The following is a 25,308-nucleotide window of genomic DNA, read 5'->3' as shown; positions in this document are numbered from 1 at the left end:
GATACTTCTAAATGTCTTACAAGGATTGAACTTATAAGAATATCTGTAGGCTAGGTAACCAGCTGGTGAGATAAGTTTTCACCTCTTGTCTTAGATTGGTCTCAATTGATTTTGTTATCTAATTCAAACAAGTTGAATATGACTTGACTTCTTTAGTCCACATTATCATCAATTGATGAACTATTTAATATCTGAATTTTGTATCACAAATAATAGTAAAATATTGCTGATTAAGAACTTGTATTGTTGGCTTTGATATGGCATAGATAATATTTATTGCCTTGTTGGGCTGAAGATATTGGGAATAAAAAGTCTTACCTTTAGTTGAATGATAATCCAAAATAAAGAAAATCACAGTATTCCAGTGTACATATAAATTCAATGCTTTAAACACACAGATAAAATGTTTCTAGATTAAACGCAACTGACTTCCCTAGTATCTGATAATAAAAACAGTTAGATAATAACTTTAGAGTTACTGCAGGGCAGCAATTTAATCTGACTTTGATACAATATATATATATATACAACCCCTGGGGATATTAAGCCTAACTGGACTATAAAGGGTATAGAAGGAAGCAAAGTGTTGTTATATGATATGTAATGATAACTCAACCGTGAAGAGTTGTACACACAATTTACACCATATATTTATCTTATACTTGTACCTTTCTTGAGAGTGATCCAAAATAATTAAATTAAAAAAAAAACATTTTTAGAACATTATTTAATGCAAATATTAAGTTCAATATATAAGATAATATACTCTTTTTACTATGAGGGATTAAGTTGTTGTAAAAATAAAATTAAGATGAAATTCAACTGTTGTGCCATATGTATTTTATTTCAAACATCATCTATCAACAATTAACCTGAAATATGTTAAAGGGCATAGGGGCATGTCTTGCAATAATATAGTCAGGAAATCTCCATGTTAAAGATATTAAAACAAAACTTACCCTTTATTTACCGTGTGCCAGAGCCTTCTGATGAGTGGTAACTTGTTACCTTTAAACCACCTTTATTCCTTTATTTATGTTAACTGCTGCTTGGTGAGAAAATTTCTTATATTGTGGCCATTGCTTTTATCAGTTGGTTATTGAGTCTCACATTCAGCCAATTAAGTCAACAATCAAATATTTTTCTTCAGTTTGGGCTCCAGCACAGTGACTACACCAAGTCAGTTATCATGGTTATGTTTAATAGAGTGTCAGAATATTGGAGTTGAAAGAAATATTGACCAGGTACTATCTTTTACACTTTGATCTAAAACCTACCTTCAGATAATAAATAAGGTATCAATTACTTGATATATTGGGACACCTTTAACATTCAAATAGACAATTAGCACTCAGACCTATTGTTAGGCCATCACCTTTAATCAATTACAACTCTTAATGTAGCCTAACCTCTTACTCTAGGTTTACCAGGTGTCAATTGATAGCATCTGTATAGTAAAAGCAATCAATAAAATGGATTAATTTTGTGGGCTTAATTTTTGGCTTTGATAATATACCTATGCTTTCTATGTCTATGTTTCAATCATTCTTTTGATCTAAAGGTACTTGTTTTAAAAATGAATGAATGTCAAATCATACAAAACTTATGACTTAATTTTCACTCTGAGGTTTTATCTGCTTTTTAATCAACGAAAAAAATTATTTTCTTTACCTATAGATATCTCTTGTAACCAAGTTATTTAAAGATGCAGACTTCAGACTATTGTTGGCCGAACTTCCACCTGAATCTGATGCCAGTATCTTTAAGGTATGGCTTGTGTTATTTCTTGCTCAAAGATTATAATTCATGGTAATCAAAAACTCCTCTGTTTCATACTTTTATTAGTCAGTGAGATTAAGTGGACTTGGATTTTAAGACGTTTGTCACTGTTATGGAAAAGAATCTTGTAAGGCCTTATGTGTAACAGTTGTGGATATTATTGTTGGCTCGAAGCCAATAGTACACATGTTTATTTACCTTTACCATATTTGATATATATATTTCATATGAAATGTATATTTAAAATCTGTCTTGAAATATTACTTTATTTTATTTGTTTACTTTCAGGAACTCTATGAATTCTTCAGAAAGTGTAATGATTTGGTTCCAAACATCACTGAACTTTCTTCATCAAAAGTTTTATCCAAAACCACCTTAGAATTTTTAAAACAATTTTTGTATTCGAAAACAGACTTAGGCCATCTTATTATTAGTCATTTAATGCAATATGAGGACCCAATGACACCAAATAACACAGAGTTTATTACTAAAACCACTGGCAATGATTTCAAAACTAGGAATAATGAAGCATTACAAGGACTGTACCTCCACTGTATCAATTCCATCTTGGATCACTTAGATAAAACAGAAATCAAGCAGAGTGAAAGAATCGCACAATTTTCAAAACTGCTTGGCTATTACAATCCATCAGCCTATTGGAATTATTTACAGTTACGCCAGCTTTATACTCGACTGATTGAGTTCTGTGACAAACAAGACTCTCCATTATCTAGAAATAGAGTTATTTCCCTTTTAATGGGTCGGCACACCACTTATTTGATAGATGAATATTGTAAGTTGGAATATGAGATATTGTTGAGTGTGTCTGCTAGTAAAATATATGTTGATGTTAGACTCGGAGAAGAAGAAAAATGTCTCCTGGAAGTCTGTAGTGACAACCATAGAGAAACAAGATGGAGAAATATATTTCAGTTGTCTATAAAGAAAAAAAGACATTTTCTAGAAATGATAATGGTAAGAAACAATAGAGAGATATCCTTTTCCAGGATAGTAGCATTAATTCAACCATATTATATGAAGCAATTCAAGTCATTTTTCATCAATTATTAAGGGATAAGAAATTTACACGAAAGCTTAATAATCACATCCTGGACCAACACTTATGTGTGAACTTTATTCTAATCACTATCCATCATTATCAATTGGAATATTTAGTAAACTTTCTATGAAGATGATATAGTTTTGTTGTTCAAGGCCATAATATTTGTGCAGTTTAAATCATGTAGAGATAAAGTATGATTTTCAGAATTATTTTGTTTGATTTAACTTCTATCGTGTATTTTTCAGAATACCTCATTAGAGTTAGTGAAACAAGAAAGATTTATAGAGTTAGAGAGATTATTACAATGTGAAGATTTAGTACCATTAAAACCAGTCATACTATTAATAGCTTGGTCTTATTGTTCATCTTGTAATATAGCTAGACAGTTACTACAGGTCTTATGGAATGAACATGTAAGTATACAACTGCCTTCAAAACTTACTATCTTAAGTTAAAACTTAATGTTATGATGAAACATTTGTGAAAATTTAACTATTTTCAAAAAGAGACACAATCAAATGAAAAAACTTTATGGACATTATTGAAAAATGAAGAATGATTTAAAAATATTTAAAAAAAAAAAATATCAACAAAAAGAGAAGGAATTTTCACACATTTCTTATTTTTTTAAAACTGACACGTAATCCCTCTTTAAGAATTTGAATTTTCGAAACTATGTTATACTATTTGATATGTTTATTTTCCCAGGATAATTGTCCACACACTATTTTTACCTCCAGTTGTCAGAAACTATCATATCAAATAGATTTAATACAGTGGTGTTTAGATAAAGCCAAGTAAGTTATTTACTTTTCATTGAAGATGGATTTATTGTTGTATTCAACATTTTCTGTATCTTTCATTATGCTTTTTTTCTCTGAAAAACTGACTTGACATTTTCAAAGAACTTGCACATCATACTTAGTTGATGGCCTACCAGACAAATAAAATGGAAAGTGAAATTTTTGTATTTTCTTTTAATATTATTTTATTTTAGACCTTTACTAGAATCTAGTAGTTCCACTAACCTAGCTTCACATGAACGTGCTACCAATATGTTACAGAATTTATCAACTCATTCTGTTCTATTTGTTTTACACCAATCCACACGAATATCAGCCTTAAATCAAGATGAAGTTTTACATTTATTACAAAACACCAGTCATTCACTTGGTGAGTCTTCATTAATATATCTTTATATTGAGACAGATTACCAACTTGTATAAACTTCCAAAATTTATCATGATTCTCGCTGAAACACAAGATATGTTGTTCTTTAAATGATATTGTTCACAAACTTGATTTAACGTTATTTCGAAAGCTGATATGCAAATAGATTAAAAAGCAATATGCTATTTTATTCTTTATAAGGATCTGGTCAAAGAGCCCTTGATAAATATTTTTTTATATTTAGCCAAAGAAAAAGGAAAAAAGAGTGTTCGATTTAGAGACCAATCATTGAAAACTTCAGGTGACCAACCAATCAGCATCGAGCAACACTGTGATATATCAACTTTCAGAAGTTATTGTGCCTTGAAAAATGTTATGGATATTTTAGCTTTTTGTGCTGAAAACTTTGAACATGCAATGATGAATCCTGTTTGTTTGAAAACATCTTTACGTCCAAAACATTTAACTCGAATATTTGTAACTGAAGATAATGTAAGTAGTAGTAGCGATGGTGAAGATTGGTTGTCTGCATCACAAGTAGGGGAATGTAAACCAGAACTCAGTTCTGATGATTCAGAAAGTTTTAATAAATTATACGAAACTAATGTCACCAAAAAACTTACAGCTGTGAAAGATCATTTACGACAGTTACATCCACTGACATTCCGAGTTGAAACTATGGAGAATTTGTTTTCATTGTTATTTGTAACACATGAAGATTTTAATAGTGATTATGTTCAGGATAATGATAGTGGTGATGAGGAGGGGGAGGTGGGCAATAAATTAAGCACCAGTGAAATATCTATTCAATCTGATGAAGAACCTCCCCCTGTTACTAAGAAATTTAGCTTCTCACGATCAAATTCAAGAAGTGATAAACCAACAAAACCTAGTCAAAATATGACAAGTAGTTTAAATTATGATGAGCCATTTGATGATTCAAAGAAAAACCTGACATCACAATCAATGCAACAGACCATTGCTTCTCAATCACCTGATCCTATAGACACACCGACCAAAAAACTTTCTATAACTCTTACATCCTTACGTAAATTCAGCACTGCTAATAAATCTAGTGACTTTAGTTCTAGTGTAAACTCAAATAATATGAAAATAGGATTTCTTGCCAATGATTACATAGTAAGAGATGTGTTAGCTATGTTAAAAGACAGTCTTACCGATCTAAACTCTGCCAAGTTCACGTTATTAGGAAAAGATAGTGAATCCAGATCAGTAACCACAGAAGTACCAGTTTCACCTGCAACTGAGAGATTACTAACTCAACATATAAAATCTAGTATAACCTTAGACATCCTGCCACAGAGGATTACACGATTAACACAATTGATACATGAAGCACAATGGAGATTTCAGTTGGTTTGTAATGACAGTATACCACGACAAACTGGTGTTTTACTACAAAAACAAGTTATAACATCAGACAATGATTACAGTATTCTCTTATCAAGTTCTTATAATAAAAAAGAAAGATCTAGAAGTCCTAAAAAAGAAAGATTGGGTGAGTCTTACAATACATGTCATAGTTTCTAACTTTGGCCAGACGACAATCCAATACTGACTAAGCTTAAACGAAGGCCATCATTTATGAATTTTCTTTCATTCTGTATAGGTTCATCATCAGATGATAGAGAAGCCGGTAATAATAAACAACAGAAATCACGTAGTCAGTGTACATCTCTATCAAGTGCACCTTGTCGCAGTATTGGTATTATACAGTTAATGTTATCTTCACCAGATTCCTTACTCTCTATGTGTCTTAGTAAAGGAAACTTTGGGCAGGCCACTCAAGTTGTGAAGGTATGTTCTTCTTTACTTGGTGGGTCTGCTATTTTACCATGAATTGAGTAGAATATATACAAGAATATGATGATTTATGCATGAAATGTGAAAGGGAATATTACTAAGGGTTTATAATGCTAAAGGGCAGGGGATCGTCACAGTTTTCAGCTAGTTGAAAAGTCTTCTGATAATTGACATTCAAGGATTGATCAAGTGTCTCCTCAAGAGGGTTCTGTTAAGAAAGGTTATTAATGGATATTATAAATGTCATGTTATATAGATCTAGTTATACTAGAGTAACAAGTTTTCTTTTTTTCAGTTGTTCAAATTAGATAAAAAAGATGAAACTGCAGAAGTTCAGTTTTCAGATTCATACAAACAAGCTGCTGATAAATTAAGTACCTTGATTGAAAATCCTGAAAAAGGTTCGACCTCTTCTAATCGCCCTGGTACAATGAGTATTAAAGCTCTAGCTAGTGTGGCTGCTGCAGGTGTGGCATCTGCTTCTTTAACAAATATCACAGATGACTTGTTAACTTTGACCACTGTTCCACCATTCCCAAAACCAAATGTGCCAAAAACACACAAATTGTTATATTTTTTCACTGATGTGACTGTCTCATCAGCCATTTTAATTGATTTACTTTTGACTTCATGTAAAAATTGGGACTTGTGCAATAAAATGTGTAATGTGATAAAATCCAAAATCAACATGAAGCTGGTCATGGAGGGTGATAATGTTATGAATAGTGAAATACCTGTAAAAGGTTGTGTAGCATATTTTGCAGAGATTTTAAAAGTGCTAGAATTAGGATCAGATATAGACAGTCATTATCATATGGAAAATAATCCCAAATCCAACTTGAATTTAAAACAGAGTGTTGTTGATTTATTATTGAATGCCACTACACCAATATCAGCACAGAGACTTAAGAAATATGTTGGAATCAAAGAAGAAATTCGACAATCATTAGAGAAAGTTGAAACAGAAATAACTATTCTAGAAAATACAAACGCTACAGAAAAATCTCTGAGTTTGTCTCGTACTCCATCACCCCAGACATCTCCACGTCCTTCCCCTATGGGAAGTGTATCATCACGGAGCAGTATTAAACCAGAACCACCCTCTATACATACCGCTATCAAACAACTAATATCATGTATGGAAAGTTATTTACCTAGTGGAGGTATTATCAAAATTGTTAAAAGGTAATATTTTAATCTAACTAGGAATATTTCTCATGAAGAATTTGTTCATTCTTCTTCATATGGTGACAGAGTGTTCAAAAATGGATGGTTTGATATCCCTAATTTTTCTAGTTCGTATCATAACCTATATGTTTTGTTTTGATTATTCTTCCTCAAAACTCAAAATAAATTTGAAATTTGTTTGTATTTTCAGGTCAAGCGAATCTGATGTTGTTTCTAATAGAAATTATTTGTTAAGTTTATATGAGCATGTTAAAGAATTAGCCTTTTTAGTTGCACAAAGTGAATGTAAATCTCAAGGTAAGACCTTAGATTTGTTGAGTTTGCAAAGATTTCGACAGTTACCTTTTTTAACCACTGGTCTCAGTTGTGTTTACCACATTAAAACCAGTCCTTAGCATGATCAAACCCTATTGTATTTGCCACATCAAACCAGTAATTTGCAGCAAGTAAATTTCAATATTTGAATGTTTTCATAACATGAAATTCAGAAGTCACTTTGCAGGTGATATGATTGTTATTACAAAACATTTTTATTTCAGAATCATTGGTGCTACCTCAGAATTATTTTCTCACGTTGAAAGAAGGACCAATCTTAATACTGGGAAGATTAATGTTTAATAAAAAACTACAACCATCAAAGTAAGTTCTCAGTTAAACTCATAAAACCATATAGAACAGTCCTTTAGAGATCAATAATGTATCTCCAATTATTATTAATTAGATTTGATTAAGTCATATTTTTATGTTGGAATGCTTCAATTTTATTTTATAATTTTGCAGGCTAGAAAAGGTAGCGGCCAAGTTGAGTTTAAATTTAACTCATATCATAGTTCATAGTTGTTGTCCTAGAATACCTAGTAAACATTTAATACCAGTTATTACTCCTACTTATAGTAACATAACAACACGTACGTTTAACATTCTTATATATCTCAATTCAAATAAAAATAATTGCAATTATTCATATTGAGACCTTTGCAAAATTATCTCATTGCATATTTGACATATTCTTTGGAGTAAATAGATCTCCGATAGAGTGAGTAATTTTTCAATTTGACATGCCATTGATCATCCTTGTTTATATTTTTTCCTAAGTTTTGATTTGCAGCAGCATGTCCCATTGTTATAACAAGACTCCTGCCAGCACTCATACTGCTGCCTTCTACGGCTGCCAAGAGTTTGCACACTTGTTTATATTTCAGTGGCAAGTTGTAATATAACTATATACAACAGTGGAGAATTTGAAAGTTCTACTGATGACCCATTACTATTAATAACAACTGTTCTCTCTTCTTTACTTCAAACTTTAAAAGGTTAGTATGTTGTTACAGAGAATAGAACAGCAAAATCTCTGTATGAATGCCCTTCTATAAGGTTGATCTGCTGGATACTGAAGTGAAATGTGGAAAACAATGGAATAAATTCAAAGGGTGTTATGAATATTAGCCTGTACAGGATTTGTGATATGATGTAGCATCACCATGATGAGTAATAAATTTATATGAATTTTAATAATTATCGTTTCTGACTTGAACAAGCCGTGGACAAAAAGTCAACATTCTTTTGTCTGTGTCCTGATTATTTCGTTTAATAAAGAGATAAACAACATCTAATAGGCACATGTCATTAGATATAGATATAGTTATTTTCATGATATAAATATTGATTTATTTGTTTATTATTTGTAGAGAAAGCTGAAAGATGTAATAGTAAAGGAATATTTGATATAAGCTGTGCTAAACTCTTGGTTCAAGACTCCAGTTTTGATGATTTATTTAACACCACAAAACAACTTCAGTCTGTAGATTTGTCGAAACTAGGAAAGAAAGATGATTTGACCTGTTTTTATATCAATCTACAGAATTTAATGACAATTCACATGCATTTATTGTTTATTCATCATCGTTTACAGAAACAGGTGAGTGACTTATCAATGGACATTATTTTCTTGAAGTAGCCTACATGTCAAGGTATTGTTAACTGAGGCTGCACATATAATCGTGGGATATGATTGGCTGTATTGGCATTCATACAATTCATTTTGCTACCTTGATACAAGAAAAGTGCCCAATGATGTCAAGGTATAAGACTGATTTTATAATATTTTGAGTTTGTGAAGAAGCTCTAAGAAGTTCACCTATTAATGAGGTGCAGTTGAGTTAGAACAAGACTCTATGATTCAACCTTCCAGTTAGGTAATCCAAATGCCATAAAAAAAATCAGTTTTCCAACTAAGATTAAGGTCTTGATAGTTACTCAATTAAAGTGATTATATTCAATTTTCATTAGAAACCTAGTTAGTTTCAGAAAACCCAGAAAATTTACAACATTCTAAAAGTTTACAATTGTGCTGGAAGTAAACCTGTTTTATGACTTACATTGATGATTATTTTTGTAGAAATGTTTAGAGGAAGAAGAAAGTCAATCTAATTTGTTAAAAGATGAAGATATATTTACTATGTCAAGTTTAGATAACCTAATTCAACGACAACAATTTTACTATCAAATAGGACAGCTAGGTGTTGTTAGGTAAGTAGTACTTCTATCCTGTTTTATTATCAAATAGAACAGCTAGGTGTTGTTAGGTAGGTAGGAGTTCTATCCTGTTTTACTATCAATTAGAACAGCTAGGTGTTGTCAGGTAAGTAGGAGTTCTATCCTGTTTTACTATCAATTAGAACAGCTAGGTGTTGTCAGGTAAGTAGGAGTTCTATCCTGTTTTACTATCAATTAGAACAGCTAGGTGTTGTCAGGTAGGTAGGAGTTCTATCATGTTTTACTATCAATTAGAACAGCTAGGTGTTGTCAGGTAAGTAGGAGTTCTATCCTGTTTTACTATCAATTAGAACAGCTAGGTGTTGTCAGGTAAGTAGGAGTTCTATCCTGTTTTACTATCAATTAGAACAGCTAGGTGTTGTCAGGTAGGTAGGAGTTCTATCCTGTTTTACTATTAATTAGAACAGCTAGGTGTTGTCAGGTAGGTAGGAGTTCTATCCTGTTTTACTATCAATTAGAACAGCTAGGTGTTGTCAGGTAGGTAGGAGTTCTATCCTGTTTTACTATCAATTAGAACAGCTAGGTGTTGTCAGGTAAGTAGGAGTTCTATCCTGTTTTACTATCAATTAGAACAGCTAGGTGTTGTCAGGTAGGTAGGAGTTCTATCCTGTTTTACTACCAAATAGGACAGTTATTATGTTGGTTAGTTACAATGGCTTAATGGTTCCATATCAAGGTTCAATATTTAAGATAAAGGTTTATTACAAAGTTTTCCAAGGATTTTCATGTTGACTGTATACTTTCAGTTTATTTGATGTTAAAACTAAGATATGTAATGAAAAGTTTTTACCAACATTAGAGATTAGTAATATACCTGTAGCTAGTTACAGTAAGTAATTTACATTTCTCTCCTTAAGCTTGTCATATATCTGGAACAATGATTTTCATCATCGGCAAAAGAAATGTGACATACTGGTACATGCACATTGTTTTATACAAAGTTTTTACTTTATTCTATCAGTAGCTCATGAGAAAAATATATTATTATATATTTGTAGATTTAGAAATATATTAAAACAAAACCTAAGACTTGTTATTCAGAGTTTAATGCTGTGTGATCTTAAGACAACTGACCTATTTCAACCTGCCCTACTGTAATTTGACAAATAGCATATTTTAGGTTCTGTTTCAATATTTCTATATCGCTCTACAATTGATGTCAAATTGTATATATTATTTTAACAGTGAAATGATTTTTGGTATTGTATTTGTAGATTTAAGTAGCTATGATCCATGGAGTTTATGCAGTCCACCAACTGATGAAAGATTAATTTTTTTATATATTGATGGGTGTGTCTCTTCACCATATCTACAGGTATCATATTCTAGTCAATTTTATCTTGTTCTTTAATTTATGGATACTTGTGTTTCTACTTTTAACAAGACCAGTCAACTCTTTACAAATGAAGATCATAAATATCATAAAAACTATCACTTTTTTTTCATTTTTTATGATGGAAGAACAGTTAATAATTATTAGATGTAGATTGGTATATATTTTGTGTTATTATTTATTAGGTTGTATATGGTAACAGTATAAGTAATCAGCTACAGATAACAATGAAAGAATATATTAATCATACTGTTTATATAGACCTAGACAAAAAACAGGTTGGTATTTACATTAACCTGGTAGATATTTCATCCATTTTGTTCTTCCTATATGCTACAACTCTCTTTTTCTACTAAAACAACAGTAAGCTTTTGGATGCTTATCATTAAATACTGAGTCTGGATCTTGAACTGGTGGACTATGGTTTGAAAATTAACCATCTTCTGCCTGTATTCAAAGACTGAAACCTGAAATTATTGAATTTTTAGAAACTTGACCAAGAAATGAATAGTACTTCATTAACATTGTATAAGCTGACTACATTTTCAATTAAATTTTATCTTTTTTGTTTCAATAGGTAACAGTAGGGCAGTATTTAATGTGGTATAAAAACTCCTCCTCTAAACGAACCAAATCAACTTACTCTATGTTTAAAGAAGTGACAGATTTTATATTGAATTATTTAGATGGTCATAAAAGAGATGACTTACAAGAATTAATTAATCTAGATGTTAATGACCGAGGTTCTACTGAAAATATTGGTAAGATATAACCCCTGTTTCCTAACCAACTACCCTTTTACCTTGTGTTAAATATTAGGAACCTTAGATACATATCTGTTAGAATACTTATTGATTATTTATTTTCCATAAATGGATTTTTAAAGAAAGGTATAAAACAAATATGCAATCCTCAGAATTTTGTTTTAGTTTTTATCTGTTTGTCCTGAAAAGGAGGATGCACAGAATTTGTGACCATATGGATTGATGTTACTGTTTATTTTACAGATGAAGCTGGTAGAAAAGAATTACCCTATGAAGTTGTCATTCAGCCTTTTAATCCTGAATTCTCTATTATATTTACATCAGATGGTTTACCATCTATAGACTGTCTTTATGTTCCCCGTTCAAAACCACAAACATTCTCTCGGACGGAGAATTCTGTTGAAAGTTTATTGGAACGGCCAGCATCATTTGTAGAAAATCCATCATATTTACTTACTCCCACTACATTAGATTATATTAAAAATGATTCTCTACTAGTAGCCACTATGGTTAGTTTAGTATGTGCCGATGAACTTGATGAAATAGACACACATTTTACTGATAATTATTTCCGTCAAGAAAGCGTACCTCGTGATCGCACCATGTCCGATATAAGCCTTGTAGACATCAGAAGTTACAGATACCAACGATTAACAGATGATTTTCCAATCTTACAGCGCCATCTATTGAATTACATTCTACCATTAGCAGGGGCAGATAACCCTGATATGTCCAATAGTGGAGATCCTATTCTAAAATTTGTTACAAATGATATAGATGAGAAAGTAAAGTTATGTATGTTCAGTCTCCATGACAGTGTTCAATTCCAAGATGTAGTGAATGAATTAATTCTACGTTTTATTCAAAATGAAAACTATTTATCAGTATTAGCAGTATTACAGAGCATACCGGAAATCTTAATGAAGGAAAAAGTAGACTGGAAAATACTCCATGACTTTAGTCTTGTTAATTTAGTGAGCCAGAAGTGTCAGAGACCAAACTGTGATAACAAAGTCATAAATTTATTACGTTATTTTTATTCTAAATCCACTCAGGTTCGGACTATTTTATCAGTTTGTAATAATCTACCTGTAGAAACAGGAATAGATCTACTGGAACTATGTTTAAGTTATGAACTCAGTTCAGAATTAGTGCCTCTGGTAGAAAAACAACTTAAAATACTGCACGTGTATGCAAAGGTATGGTTTGATCTTTAAATGTTGAAAAATATTAGCAGCATTTAATTTTTAAAAAGGTTTAAACAAAAGTTACAAAACTTACAATGGTTCTTTCCAAAAATATAAAATGAAGAATTACGAGATCCTATGATAGACTACTATGAATTGGTATTTCAAAAAGTGTTTTTCAAGGTTGAAAAGAATTCTGGTTTGGAAAATTGAGATTGAGAGCTGACATTGGGATTCCTCTTGATAGATTTTATAATAGTATTATCGATTTCACAGTCCTATATTTTAGCCTGTTTTGATAAATTATTGAAATGTATAAGATATTTAAGCAAAGTAATCTGAATTGTTTTGTTTTTTAGATTATTGACAGTGTTAAGAATTTACAGTTTAAATTGTCCATGCAGACGTCAGAATTTATCAGTTTAGAAAATCAAGATTCATTGAAGAGTTATCATTCAGCTCTGGCACCATTTACTGATTGGCATTATTTAGTCAAGACTTCTCAGGAATCACCTAAAGATGTACTCGCAGTATTGATGAAAACTGGTGTTTACGTAACAGCTAAAGAATGGGCTGAAATCAACAACATTCCTAAACCATTAAAACTAGTATGTTTTCATGGTGAATTAAGATTGTAGTTTATGTAGTTATGAATTTGATTGAGAAATTCATTGGGTTTAATAAAAATCATTACAATATCTAGCATATAACAAGGAATATCATTGTTTTGAGGCCATGATAAATGAAATGAGTACAACTTATTGCAACTTAAAGGGATTGTAAAAATGATAGCATCGATTTGCACCATTTAAATTTTCATTCCGACATCTTGTGGTTCTTGCAATTCCACTTATGATGTCACTATCACAAAAGCTCCTAATGATATCTGTGGTTTATGCGATAGTGACATCATAAAATGAGAATTGTTAAAACCATAGTGAAATAGTGAAAGTTAGATTTTGCTAAACGATAGTTTAGGATATATATTATAAAATTTGTTATAGGATATACAAGAGAGATATTTAGTTTCATTGTTAACATCAGATACACCCAATTCTATCAAAGCTTTCCAGGTAATATAATATATTATCATACATATCTAGTGGCAGAGCCAAAGGGGGTAAAGAGGTGTTGAGCGCCCCTCCTTGCAGCCCCGAAAGCATGTATTTCGGGCAAAACACTCATAACTAGGTTAGAAATTCGGGCAACTTCACTTATTTTGCAAGTTTAGCATGTCCATGTAATGTGGATTTGAATAACAATTGGAATTTATGTACCTTGGCAATCCTGCTATAACTAAACTTAATCAACCTCTAATCTCTGCTTAGCTAATCTTAGATTTGGATTCATTATAGTTTGACCTTTTTTGAGTTTCTACAGGCACATCCTATATTTAAGTGATTGGTTGTTATTTTGAAGGTTTTAGAAGAGTTAAGAAAGGAGACCGATGATAAAACATGTTATACAATATGTGATAATTTACTACATAAACTTTCAGACCATAAACATATATTATTTTTAACCAGTTACATGTTAAATCAGTTAAAATCTGTTGTACAAGATAATATAGAGGATCTACAACTCAGACATATTGGAGCTAAGGTAATACATATTTAGTCTTGCATGATACATGTGCTGTTCATAGTTTTTTAAGAATCAGAAGCTTAAAATGTGACAATTTTTAGATCCAATATTTACATGAATAATTGTTTACATCAACATGCCAGTTTGGTCAATGAGCAACACCAAGTACATCCAAGCATAAGTGGCTTTGAAATGGAAGAAAGACATATATTATGTCTATAGAGGAAGTACTATCAATCTATAACATATATATAGAAAAATGTTTTCATACTAAAACATAATCCTTTACTTTTGTGTTTTTCTAGGCTCTTCAAATTGTGCCTGATTTTTTAAGGGGAGACTACTCTGGTTTGATAACATCACCTCATCTGATATTAGAACAGCTGCTGATGAATATGAAGGTGATTTTTGTTAATGATAAAGATAGAACTTGTCATGCATCTAATACTGTATGCTCAGATTGTGAGGCTCTTCTTGCTGATCTTCCAGAATATTTAGATGTTTGAACAGGGGATTTTTCTACTTAAGCATGCTGCAGATGAAAGGAACTAGTTTAACTGCCTGCGAACCAATAGAAACCCATTGACGGATCACATGGTATCATTGTAGTAACTGTGAATAATGTAATTTTAGAAGATCACTACCCGTTTCTATACACTGTTTATTGTGCAGAATACCAAAACAGGGAAAGTTATGTGACAAAGCTGCTGTATGAACATTCTTAGGTTGTTTTCGTTGACATACAGAATTGGCCGAAGCTCAGACGAGAGCTCTCGTCTGCAGTGAAAAAAAAGTAGTCAGAATGTTGCTCAGTTGACAACCTTTTCGAGGCAGGCAGCTCAGCTAGTTCCTCTCGTCTGTGGCAGGTTTAACAGTATTTTTCTTAAGTATGCAACAGTATCAACAGAACAAGATTTTTTTTTATCATAACATTTAGTTTTTACTCTTCTTCTATTATCCTATTATTTGATTTAATTGGTACACACTCCATTCTTTATGTAATATTATATTAATTTTTTGTAAAATTTTGTAGGCTGATTTAGCTGGTCAAGTATTCAGTGAAATTAAAACTGAGTTTTTAGCCATTAAAGATGAGAAGTTAAGGGTAACAAATGAAAGGTTCAATGAAATGTTGATGAAATATGCTAAATTAGCTGTAGAAATAACAGTTGTACAAATAGATCCAGGTACGTCTACTGATATACTAAGATATTATGATACAGTTATTAAGTATGTGGACTGTCCAGTAGAGTATTGATAGCCCTGGACACAGGCTGAAATCAGTTATTAGAATTTGTCTTGCGCACATGGTTACATTAGTTGGACTCTTTATAAACCTAGTGATGTTAAATATATTTCTCATTGGCTGAGATTAATCTAACAGATTTTCACTTATCACTAATGTAAAGAAGGGTATACAGTCATAAGAAACTTTAATTAACACAAAGGCCTTTATTTATGCATTTTGGTGAAATTTTTAAGCTCATCTACTGATCATTGGCACATACATGTATTTACTGTTTCTCCATCCAAGAGAACCAACAATGTATGTATGTCCGTCACTTTTTTTGTCCTTTTTAATCTGTTTGCATATCATATTTTCAGAACGTGAAAGAACACAGAGTACAGATTCTTATGATCCTAAAAGAGAGGAATCTGATTTAACCAAATCTTTCATGGAATCTGTAAGAATCAGGAGAAGAGGCTTTGAACTTTCAGGTAAAGAATCATTGACCTGTGGGTCTTTAAAGCTATATATTCACATATAACTGAAATGAAATAGAATTTTAAATAAAGAATGCATATTTTCAATTGTTTTCTTAACAGTTTCACCAAGAACTATGACACCAAGTCCATCAGCTAGTCCTAGAAGGAAAATATCCAATGTGTATTTGCATCCTCCGATTCTAGAAAATACTTCTAGTACACCAACATCTTCACCTTCTAAATTTATTATGCCCTCTCAACCCCCACCTCCAGAAAAATGGGTACCAGATTCATCAGCTTCAGTTTGTATGGTTTGTGGAGTAGAAAGATTCAGTATGGTAAGTGATGACCAAATAAATTGGTAAACTTTGTGGACTCAGATGTTGAAAACAAAGAATGTGATAGCTGACCTCTTTAATGAAACGGTTTGTGTTGTACATGTACCTAAAAAGTGTCTAAGAAATTCTTAATAAGAATTGTTTTTGTTGAAATAGAATGACCATCCTAAATAGTAATCCTTGGTAAACTTTTGATAGTGGCTGTATTTTTGTCTTCATATTTTTAAAAGCTAAAATATGAACATTTTATTTTGTGTTTAGTTCAACAGAAGACATCATTGTCGAAGGTGTGGACGTGTTGTTTGTGCTGCTTGCTCTACCAAGCGAACAATGGTACAAGGTGTTTCAGCTAGAGTTTGTAATGATTGTTATCAGCAAATTTTTGGACCTGTGTAAGTCTTTATTTCCCAAAGTTATTCAATTTACTAGTTTATGGTCAATGTATATAATGCTCTGTTTTGGAAACCAAAGGTGGTTGCCTATTTCAGCTACTCCTACCAGCAAGCAAAAGAAATAGAAAAAAAAGTTATTGCTTTTCATTTTAGAAATGTAAAGCCCAAGGAACCAGAATTTTACAGTAGTGGTAAAACTCCAGATAGATTGTCACAAACTAGTGGAAGTCCACCACCATTTTCATCTAGTTACAACACTGTAACCTCCCCTAACCAAGATGGTGGAGAGGTTAATATTAGTATGAATATAGCAGGGGAAAGTGAATGGAAATTGAAGATTGATGACGAACATAATAAATTTATTAGAGAAGAATTTTACTTTGAACAGGTTGTGTATTTGATCTTGTTTTCTAAAGGAATAAAATTGCATGAAAATAGAAACTTTTTGGTTTACTTAAATGGCAAGGCTCATAATTGAATATATATTTGAATTTCTGTGTTATTAGTACTTATTAACATACAGTTGTGAACTGACTTACATAATATGTTCAAGAACAGGACAGGACAGGACAGGACAGGACAGGACAGGACAGGACAAGACAGGACAGGACAGGACAGTGACAGAGATTCATCCTAATATCCTGGAGGGTAATAAGAGAGGTACATTATGCATGCGTACATTATTCACATTTATGATATATTTCAGGCTCCAAGTGTATCACTGAGTATTTCTATATTAAATCACTATAGTAACGTAAGAGAGTGTGGTCATATATTATTAAAGATATGTGATAATTTATCTAAATATTTACAACCCATTTCACCTGGTGTCCCTAATCCAGAGGTCGACTATAATCTTATCATTAGGTTAGTGAATATTTTATGGTGCTAATTTATAATGTTCTCCATATATATTATATACCCTTCATTATGCCTTGATCAGTAAACCTAAAGAGTCTTTTATCAGAAATGTGTGAATTGAACTTGTGACTATATAAAGATGGAGTATGTGACAAATTATGAATTTATGTTGTGTTAATATTTTTTTTAGTATGATCAGTCAGTTGTTGTTTCAAGCTAAGATGAAGTTTTTAAAGTTAGGAGATAACAATGGTATAGGACAATGTGATATGTATCAGACACGAGTTGATTTATTAAAGATATTAGTAGAATCTAACTATAGAAATCTACCAACTATAGAACAGTTAACTAAAGTAGATACTGTCAGGTTGGTATTTTTGTTATCGTAATAAAGATTAAAATTAGACATCATCAATTAACATCCATAGTTATTGTTAAAGGGTCATTCTGTTCTTTTGTGAACAATTTTCATTAAAAAAGTTGTAACTTATACCTGAAACTATTTCTTAAGTATGTTATTTATATCTATGTATCTACTTGATCATACTGAATTTGTTTTGAAAAGGTTAATTATAAATAAAAGTACTAATTGTTAATTAATTAAGTTTGACCTAGTTTTGGTGTTTTGCCACACCACATAGATTAAAGTGATCTGTTGAATCAGACTCTGATGTGTAAAATTATCTTTACTTAACTAGGTGTATAATTATTATTATGACTATTTTCAAATATTCAGGAGATTGCGTGATAAGTTAATTAGTAATGAAAGATTAGGATTAGCTATGGAAGTATCTACTAAATGTGGTTTAGATCCAACTGGTGTATGGTCAGCCTGGGGTATGGCTTTATTACAATGTGGTGATTACACTGCAGCTAGAGAAAAATTCAGTCATTGTCTAAAAGTAAGTTTTTATGTATACCTAGTACTTGAAAGTAAATATCGAAAAGTTGCTTTAAAAGACATCACCAATTTGATATTTAAATATTAATATATGATATGTTCTGATTATTGCTATATATTTCAGCTTCCAAAAGATAAAAATCAGACTGGTACATCTTCTAGATTACTGCAGGAAATTATAGATCATCTAGAAACTTTACCAGTGACAGGTGCTACAGAGGTTGGTATACGTGTATACTCTTATATCTTAGTTTACTTTTGTATTATGTATGTGCTGTTTAATACTAACAGAAGATTTTGGTATAGTTTGGATAAAATTGCTTGCTTTATATCATATGAAGCATGAAAATAGAAATTAATTTTTATAAAAGACTAAGTCAATATACACATGTATTTTGGCACAGAAAAGAACTAGAACTACATAGAACTTGCATTAAGATTAATTGAATTATGTTTTTGAATTTTTTATATTATAGATCCAGATGTTATTATCAAGTACTGCATCTATTAAAACTTTAATAAACATGCCAGCTTCAGTAAGTTTCTATGTATTCTGTAGACAATATATACAGTTAAATATGTTGGCAAATAATAACATCTACAAGACATAGTATTATTTTGGATTAACATCATACATGACATTGTAAATCTTACATCCAGTACAAGAGAAAGCAATTTTATTTTAGGAAAGACTGTAGGAAAGACACATAACTAGTGGGCTCCCTGTGAATAATTAAGAAGGAGGGGGAGGGGAGGATCAAGTAAGGGTGTGGGCTCAAATCTTTCATACTCTTTTCTCTTTCATATGAAGACGTCTGTTGAAGAAAGTAGTATGGAGACCAAACAGTTTCAGGAATGTCTATATTATATAAAAACATATGGTACCTACTTGGAATTACTAGGTATGCTACGTAGAAATGGATATTGGATGAAATCAGCAGAATATGTCTTACAACATGTAGGTTTATTTTATTCTCTTAATGCCTCAAATGTGGTTTATTCTATTAGTAGATTCAATGAATAGAAATAACATTCTTGTGGTAAATTTCTTTAAAATCAGTGTTATTTACCAGTTGTAAATCATTTGTAAATGTGACAAATAAGACATTTTTTTAAATTTTGTTGTTTAATTTTATTAAGACGACCTAGTTTGAAACTGAGAGCCTCTTATGATAGACTTTAACATTGATTTTATCTAGGCTATCTTAATTGCTCTTCCAAGGGAGATAACTTTCAATATAGTTGATATTTAGAAGACCACAATAAATATGATTGTATTTCCAATTTTCTAGTCTCATTTTATTATATCATTGTTAAAGAATATAGATTGGATAGTAAATAATTAATATATATAAAAACAGTACCTTGATATTTTGACATGATATATTTTATTTGTGTAGAAATGTAGTAGTGAAGTGTTTATACAAGGATTGTTAGAACCAGCGTTAAAGGCAGGAGATTTAGAGAAATTACTAGATCAGATGTTGATGTTGGATAAATCTTTAGATAAATGGAATAATTATTTGACGGCTACTTGTCGATATTTATTAAAACAACATTATCATCATGCTTTATACCAAATACAGATCTTTATGAAGGTATGGCTAGTTTCTCAGCTATATTTAAATGGATATAGAGGATATTCAATGTTGACTACCCAAGAATTTTTTATTGAGATTTATACAAGTATTAAGACTGGATCAGATTCAACTTCAAAAAAAAGGTGACTGTAGATTAGGTGTTTGGATCCACCCATAACAATATTGCTTTGTATATCATGTCTGAGGTACTGGTTAGGGCCAGATTTTTGTCAGGTTTGTGCAGATAATGAATTGTTGAAGTATGAACTTTTAAAACAAATATCTAAAGAAAAAGATTTATAATGCTTGACTTATATTTTGTATCTTCATAGGATTATCTGAGGGCAGCCATGACCTGTATTACACATTTTTATCAACAAGGCTGTCAGAGTTATCTGGACTTGAATAAACATATACAATATTTGTTCACTGCACAACAACACATGCAGGCTTATCTTGATCCCAGTAAATGGGGCAGTGTTAAACATCCATTCAATAGTACAAGTGGTAAAAAAGGAGTAGATTGGGGAAAGTCAACACCAGAAAACACAGTTAGATTATCTTTAACAACTGATGAAGTTAACAAGTAGGAATAATTTTATAGAATATTGTGATGTTGTCTACTAATTACATGTAATAACTATATGTATGAATATCAATAGTTAAAGATGGGTTCCCTTATTTTCATACATGAAAATGCTAATACTTACATGAATAGAAAGTAGAGGTGTTTTGATGACTTGGAAAAATTCCAGTTTGTCTCACATGTCCATAATTAATTCATAATTAGCTAATTTATCCGAGAATTACCAGCAGAATTCATATAACTGACCAATCAAGAAAAGTCAAAAAGTCTTTTTTTTATTTATCCAGACCTTACATACATGCACATTTATGATTGATATTATTAAGAATACATGATAATTCATTAGAAACACCAATTTATCAAATAGTTCGCTTAATTTGACACTAAAAAATTAAGGAAACCCATCTTTAAATAAATTAAGATATTGTAATGCATTTATCGTACATTCTTCAATATGTTACAACAAGCACTGTTCCTATTTCCATTTTCATGTTTCTGCAGATCAGAAAGGGAGACTCAAATTTAAATATTAAAGATTCAAACTTTATGTTCAAACCCAGCTTTATTGATGAAGTATCCTTATATCTGTTATTTTTTGTAGCCACACATATTTTGTTGAATATTTTCAGACATATTCGGACCATAGCTCTTCAAATTGAAATCACACAGTTTTTAGATAATTGTTTGAAGAACCGTGAAGGTGAATCAACTAATCTTGCAACAAGCTATGTTGTAGAATCACAAAAATCTCATCTACCCTCATTATTTGGTAGTTCTAAAATCAGAACAGATCTTGTGACCATGGTAAGTTCTCTTAATGACTTGAGAACCAAATTTGAGATTCGGAATTTATTTAGTTTTACCAGAGTTTGGATTTTGGCTATCTTTATTTTTTCAACTTATTGATTTCAGGAATATCCTGGTTTATTGGTTATGTTCAGAAAATTCAGCCAAATCAATAGCCCAAAATATTATATTGAATGGTCCTAAAGCCATTGAGTCTAATATATCAGCCAAAGACACTGTTGAGGATACTGTTCAGAGACATGTCTATTCTCTGAATAAAATCATGATACATGCCATCCACATGGTTTATTAGTCTCTGATTTTAGGCTAATACAGGAACAAAATTACAGTTAAGGCTAGTGTTTTTGTATCTGATCCATATAAATCATTTTAGTGTGTTTATTCCCGACTGATGTGAATGCTTACTTATTTTTCAGATATTACAGAGTGGAAGTAGTGTAAAATCAGGATTTGATCTGTCTATCAGAATCATTAAGGTAAAAGGTGTTTGTTTTTTAAATGTGGACACTCATTTTGTCATAGCCTCCATGGTTTTTTGGTGTTCCAAGATTTTATTCAGACATTGATTTCTTTCAATTTTCAATCCAATTTTGAGCATGTCAGAGCTCAAATGACCATTTGGACCTCAAATCAAACTTCTTCTATCATGTAGTCTTACTATTGTCAATATCTTTGATATTTGGCAAACAGATAGTTATAGTTTAAATCTGTTAATGTATTCCTCTGATGAAAAAGTAAAAGAAACTGCAAGTAAAACAAGTAATCACGAAATATTGAGGCTAATTTTACTCCATTGCACTTTTCTACATGTAAAGATGAGAACAAAGCTCAAACCTTACATGTACATAACGTCTATTATTCTGTTTCTTAAGACTTTTATCAACTGATTATTTTCTAGGAGTGTCGTTTATCAACAACAGCAATTTTTACCCACACATCCCGTGAATTAGCTAAACATCAGCATTATTCCAGTATAAGAGAATTACACAATTTAATTAATCAAGCTGGTTTGGGTGATGAAGAAAGTTTAGATGAAATAATTAGAGCTGCTTTATTAATATTAGCTGATAATCAAGAAGAGGTAAGAGATATTTTAGGAAACAACAATCAGTCAAGGAATTACCAAGACTGAGGCTGGGTAAAATGAAATTTAAATTTTAATAATCTATTATTAAATTTTATAGCGATTAAAAATGAAAGTTACATTTTCTCCAGGGTACCTTTCTTAATGTGAGTTATCTATTACTAGTAGTGAACCCTTCCACAAAGTTTCTTTTCAGCACATAATCATCCATTATAAACTATTATAAAGAATCAAAGCAATGACAGAAAAATAACCCTTGAAAATAAAAAGTTTGACATCCTATTATTTAGGATTTAAAGGATTTCTCAGTTAAAAATATTTTGATTATTATTCGGTTATTGATCAGTAGTCAGCCATTAATAATTAATTTCACGACAATTTGGTAATCTTGCATGTGACATTTTCTGTAAATTCACAGAAATATTTTTGGGTTTTCAGGCCAAAGAGACAGAAAATTTAATAAAATTATTAAAGAAAGATACAAATAAAGTAAGTTTTTTAACATTTACAGCTTCTTTTTGTCCAATCTGTGAAAATATAAACTATTATAAATTGTATTTCTATACATTAAAAGAGTATAATCTATTATACTAGAAGAGTTTTCAATTTTTATGTTGATATGTCCATTGTATTTAGTGTTCTCTGATTAATGTTTAATGTTTTAATAACTGGCCATATTTTTAAATTTGACATTTCAGATAAATGCTTATATCTTGTGTGGAAAACTAAGGTCAGCGTATCTGTTAGCTGTGAAAGGAGAGAGAATTGAAGATGTACAAAGAATAGCTGGAGCAGCACAACGAACAGGCCAAGCTGCTGTTAAAAATATTTGTACAAAATGGCTACAACAGAGAAAAAAGTAATAACATTTGTGTTCTGACTCTCAGTTTATGATAATTATATGCTAGACGAAGTGAAATGTGTAGTTATTTTTTTTCTACAATAGAGGAAGAAAAAGACGTGTAATATTGTATATAAATTCAGCTTTGTATTTAATAAGCTAATTGACTATAACATAGTACTTTAATAGCTGTTGTGATAAAGACAATTTTATTTTATATCAATGGGAAACTGACAGATCAATACAAGTTGTGTTACCTATTATATATTAAGAACCTAACCCACATAGCATTGGCTATTTTGCTGGATTTGAATGTCATCAACTGATTGGTATACATGATATAATCTATTTATACTTAGTGACAGTTAAACATACTGTTCCAAAACTACTAGGTATCATAAGCACTAGTCACGATCTACTACCAATTCATTGTAACAAAAAATTAGTAACAAAAACTATCATCTAAACCCTATGTTTATATGTCATTGTTGAAATTGGCAGAGTTTTTTCAAGCTATCAGTGAAAAAATTCTTTTAAAATTTACTATAATACAATGAAATTTGGTTGTGACTATCATTTGATCAGGTTTTAGTTCATCTGAACTAACTGATTGTTATTTAATTGTTTATAAATTTTATTGTTGAATGCATGCATGAAGATTTTTGTTAAACTGATAACATTTTGTATAATTCAGAAATTATTTAAATATAATTCTACATTACCATATGATTGTCATGTCAAGTGATACCCCATCCTGAGAGTTGAGATATTCTGTCCTGTGAGTTGCGATATTCGGTCCTGTGAGTCGAGATATTCGGTCCTGTGAGTTGAGATATTCTGTCATGTGAGTTGAGATATTCGGTCCTGTGAGTTGAGATATTCGGTTCTGAGAGTTGAGATATTCTGTCCTGTGAGTTGCGATATTCGGTCCTGTGAGTTGAGATATTCGGTCCTGTGAGTTGAGATATTCTGTCATGTGAGTTGAGATATTCTGTCATGTGAGTTTGAAATATTCTGTTTTTTAAGTTGAGATATTCGGTCCTGTGAGTTAAGATATAATCGGTCGTTGAGTTGAGATTTTCTGTCGTGTGAGTTGATATATTCGGTCCTGTGAGTTGAGATATTCTGTCATGTGAATTGAGATATTCTATCCTGTTTGTTGAGATATTTTGTTCTGTGAGTTGAGATATTCTGTTTTGTGAGTAGAGATATTCGGCCCTGTGAGTTGAGATATTCTGTCCTGTGAGTTGATATATATTCTGTTCTGTGAGTTGAGATATTCTGTCTTGTTAGTTGAGATATTCTTTCCTGTGAGTTGAGATATTCTGTCCTGTGAGTTGAGATATTCGGTCCTGTGAGTTGAGATATTCTGTTCTGTGAGTTGAGACATTCGGTCCTGTGAGTTGATATATTCTGTTCTGTGAGTTGAGATATTCTGTCCTGTGAGCTGAGATATTCTGTTCTGTTAGTTGATATATCTGTCATGTGAGTTGAGATATTGTCATGTGAGTTGAGATATTCTGTTATGTGAGTTGAGATATTCTGTCCTGTGAGTTGAGATATTATGTCCTGTGATTTGAGATATTTTGTCCTGTGAGTTGATATAATTTGTTCTGTGAGATGAGATATTATGTCCTGTGAGTTGAGATATTCTGTTCTGTGAGTTGATATATTCTGTCCTGTGAGTTGAGATATTCTGTCATGTGAGTTGAGATATTCTATCCTGTGAGTTGAGATATTCTGTTCTGTGAGTTGAGATATTC

At 31.2% G+C, this 25,308-nt stretch overlaps 1 protein-coding gene across 1 annotated transcript; it reads left to right on the top strand.

Annotated features, from left to right (window-relative positions):
• Nucleotides 1-1,035: 1,035 nt before the first annotated feature.
• Nucleotides 1,036-24,270, top strand: LOTGIDRAFT_238051 (hypothetical protein; the record flags this gene model as incomplete). The annotated part of the gene is made up of 43 exons (XM_009048787.1): nucleotides 1,036-1,052; nucleotides 1,151-1,244; nucleotides 1,678-1,767; nucleotides 2,068-2,754; nucleotides 3,088-3,255; nucleotides 3,551-3,639; nucleotides 3,840-4,015; nucleotides 4,257-5,531; nucleotides 5,643-5,830; nucleotides 6,132-7,021; nucleotides 7,215-7,321; nucleotides 7,564-7,663; nucleotides 7,805-7,932; nucleotides 8,227-8,337; nucleotides 8,713-8,942; nucleotides 9,423-9,553; nucleotides 10,327-10,409; nucleotides 10,795-10,895; nucleotides 11,099-11,191; nucleotides 11,491-11,674; nucleotides 11,921-12,876; nucleotides 13,224-13,472; nucleotides 13,869-13,937; nucleotides 14,284-14,466; nucleotides 14,754-14,849; nucleotides 15,482-15,635; nucleotides 16,054-16,167; nucleotides 16,276-16,493; nucleotides 16,755-16,885; nucleotides 17,039-17,273; nucleotides 17,592-17,752; nucleotides 17,937-18,113; nucleotides 18,483-18,648; nucleotides 18,772-18,867; nucleotides 19,124-19,183; nucleotides 19,459-19,605; nucleotides 20,048-20,245; nucleotides 20,560-20,813; nucleotides 21,443-21,617; nucleotides 22,037-22,096; nucleotides 22,519-22,701; nucleotides 23,143-23,193; nucleotides 23,403-24,270. The coding sequence occupies 43 exons, from the start codon at nucleotides 1,036-1,038 to the stop codon at nucleotides 23,565-23,567; spliced, it is 9,240 nt and encodes a 3,079-aa protein (XP_009047035.1). The 3' UTR covers nucleotides 23,568-24,270.
• Nucleotides 24,271-25,308: the final 1,038 nt, after the last annotated feature.

Source organism: Lottia gigantea, assembly GCF_000327385.1.
Source record: "Lottia gigantea unplaced genomic scaffold LOTGIsca_128, whole genome shotgun sequence".
Classification (NCBI taxonomy): Eukaryota; Metazoa; Mollusca; class Gastropoda; family Lottiidae; genus Lottia; species Lottia gigantea.
Note: the sequence above shows the minus strand (reverse complement) of the source record. Positions and strands in the feature narration are given on the sequence as shown.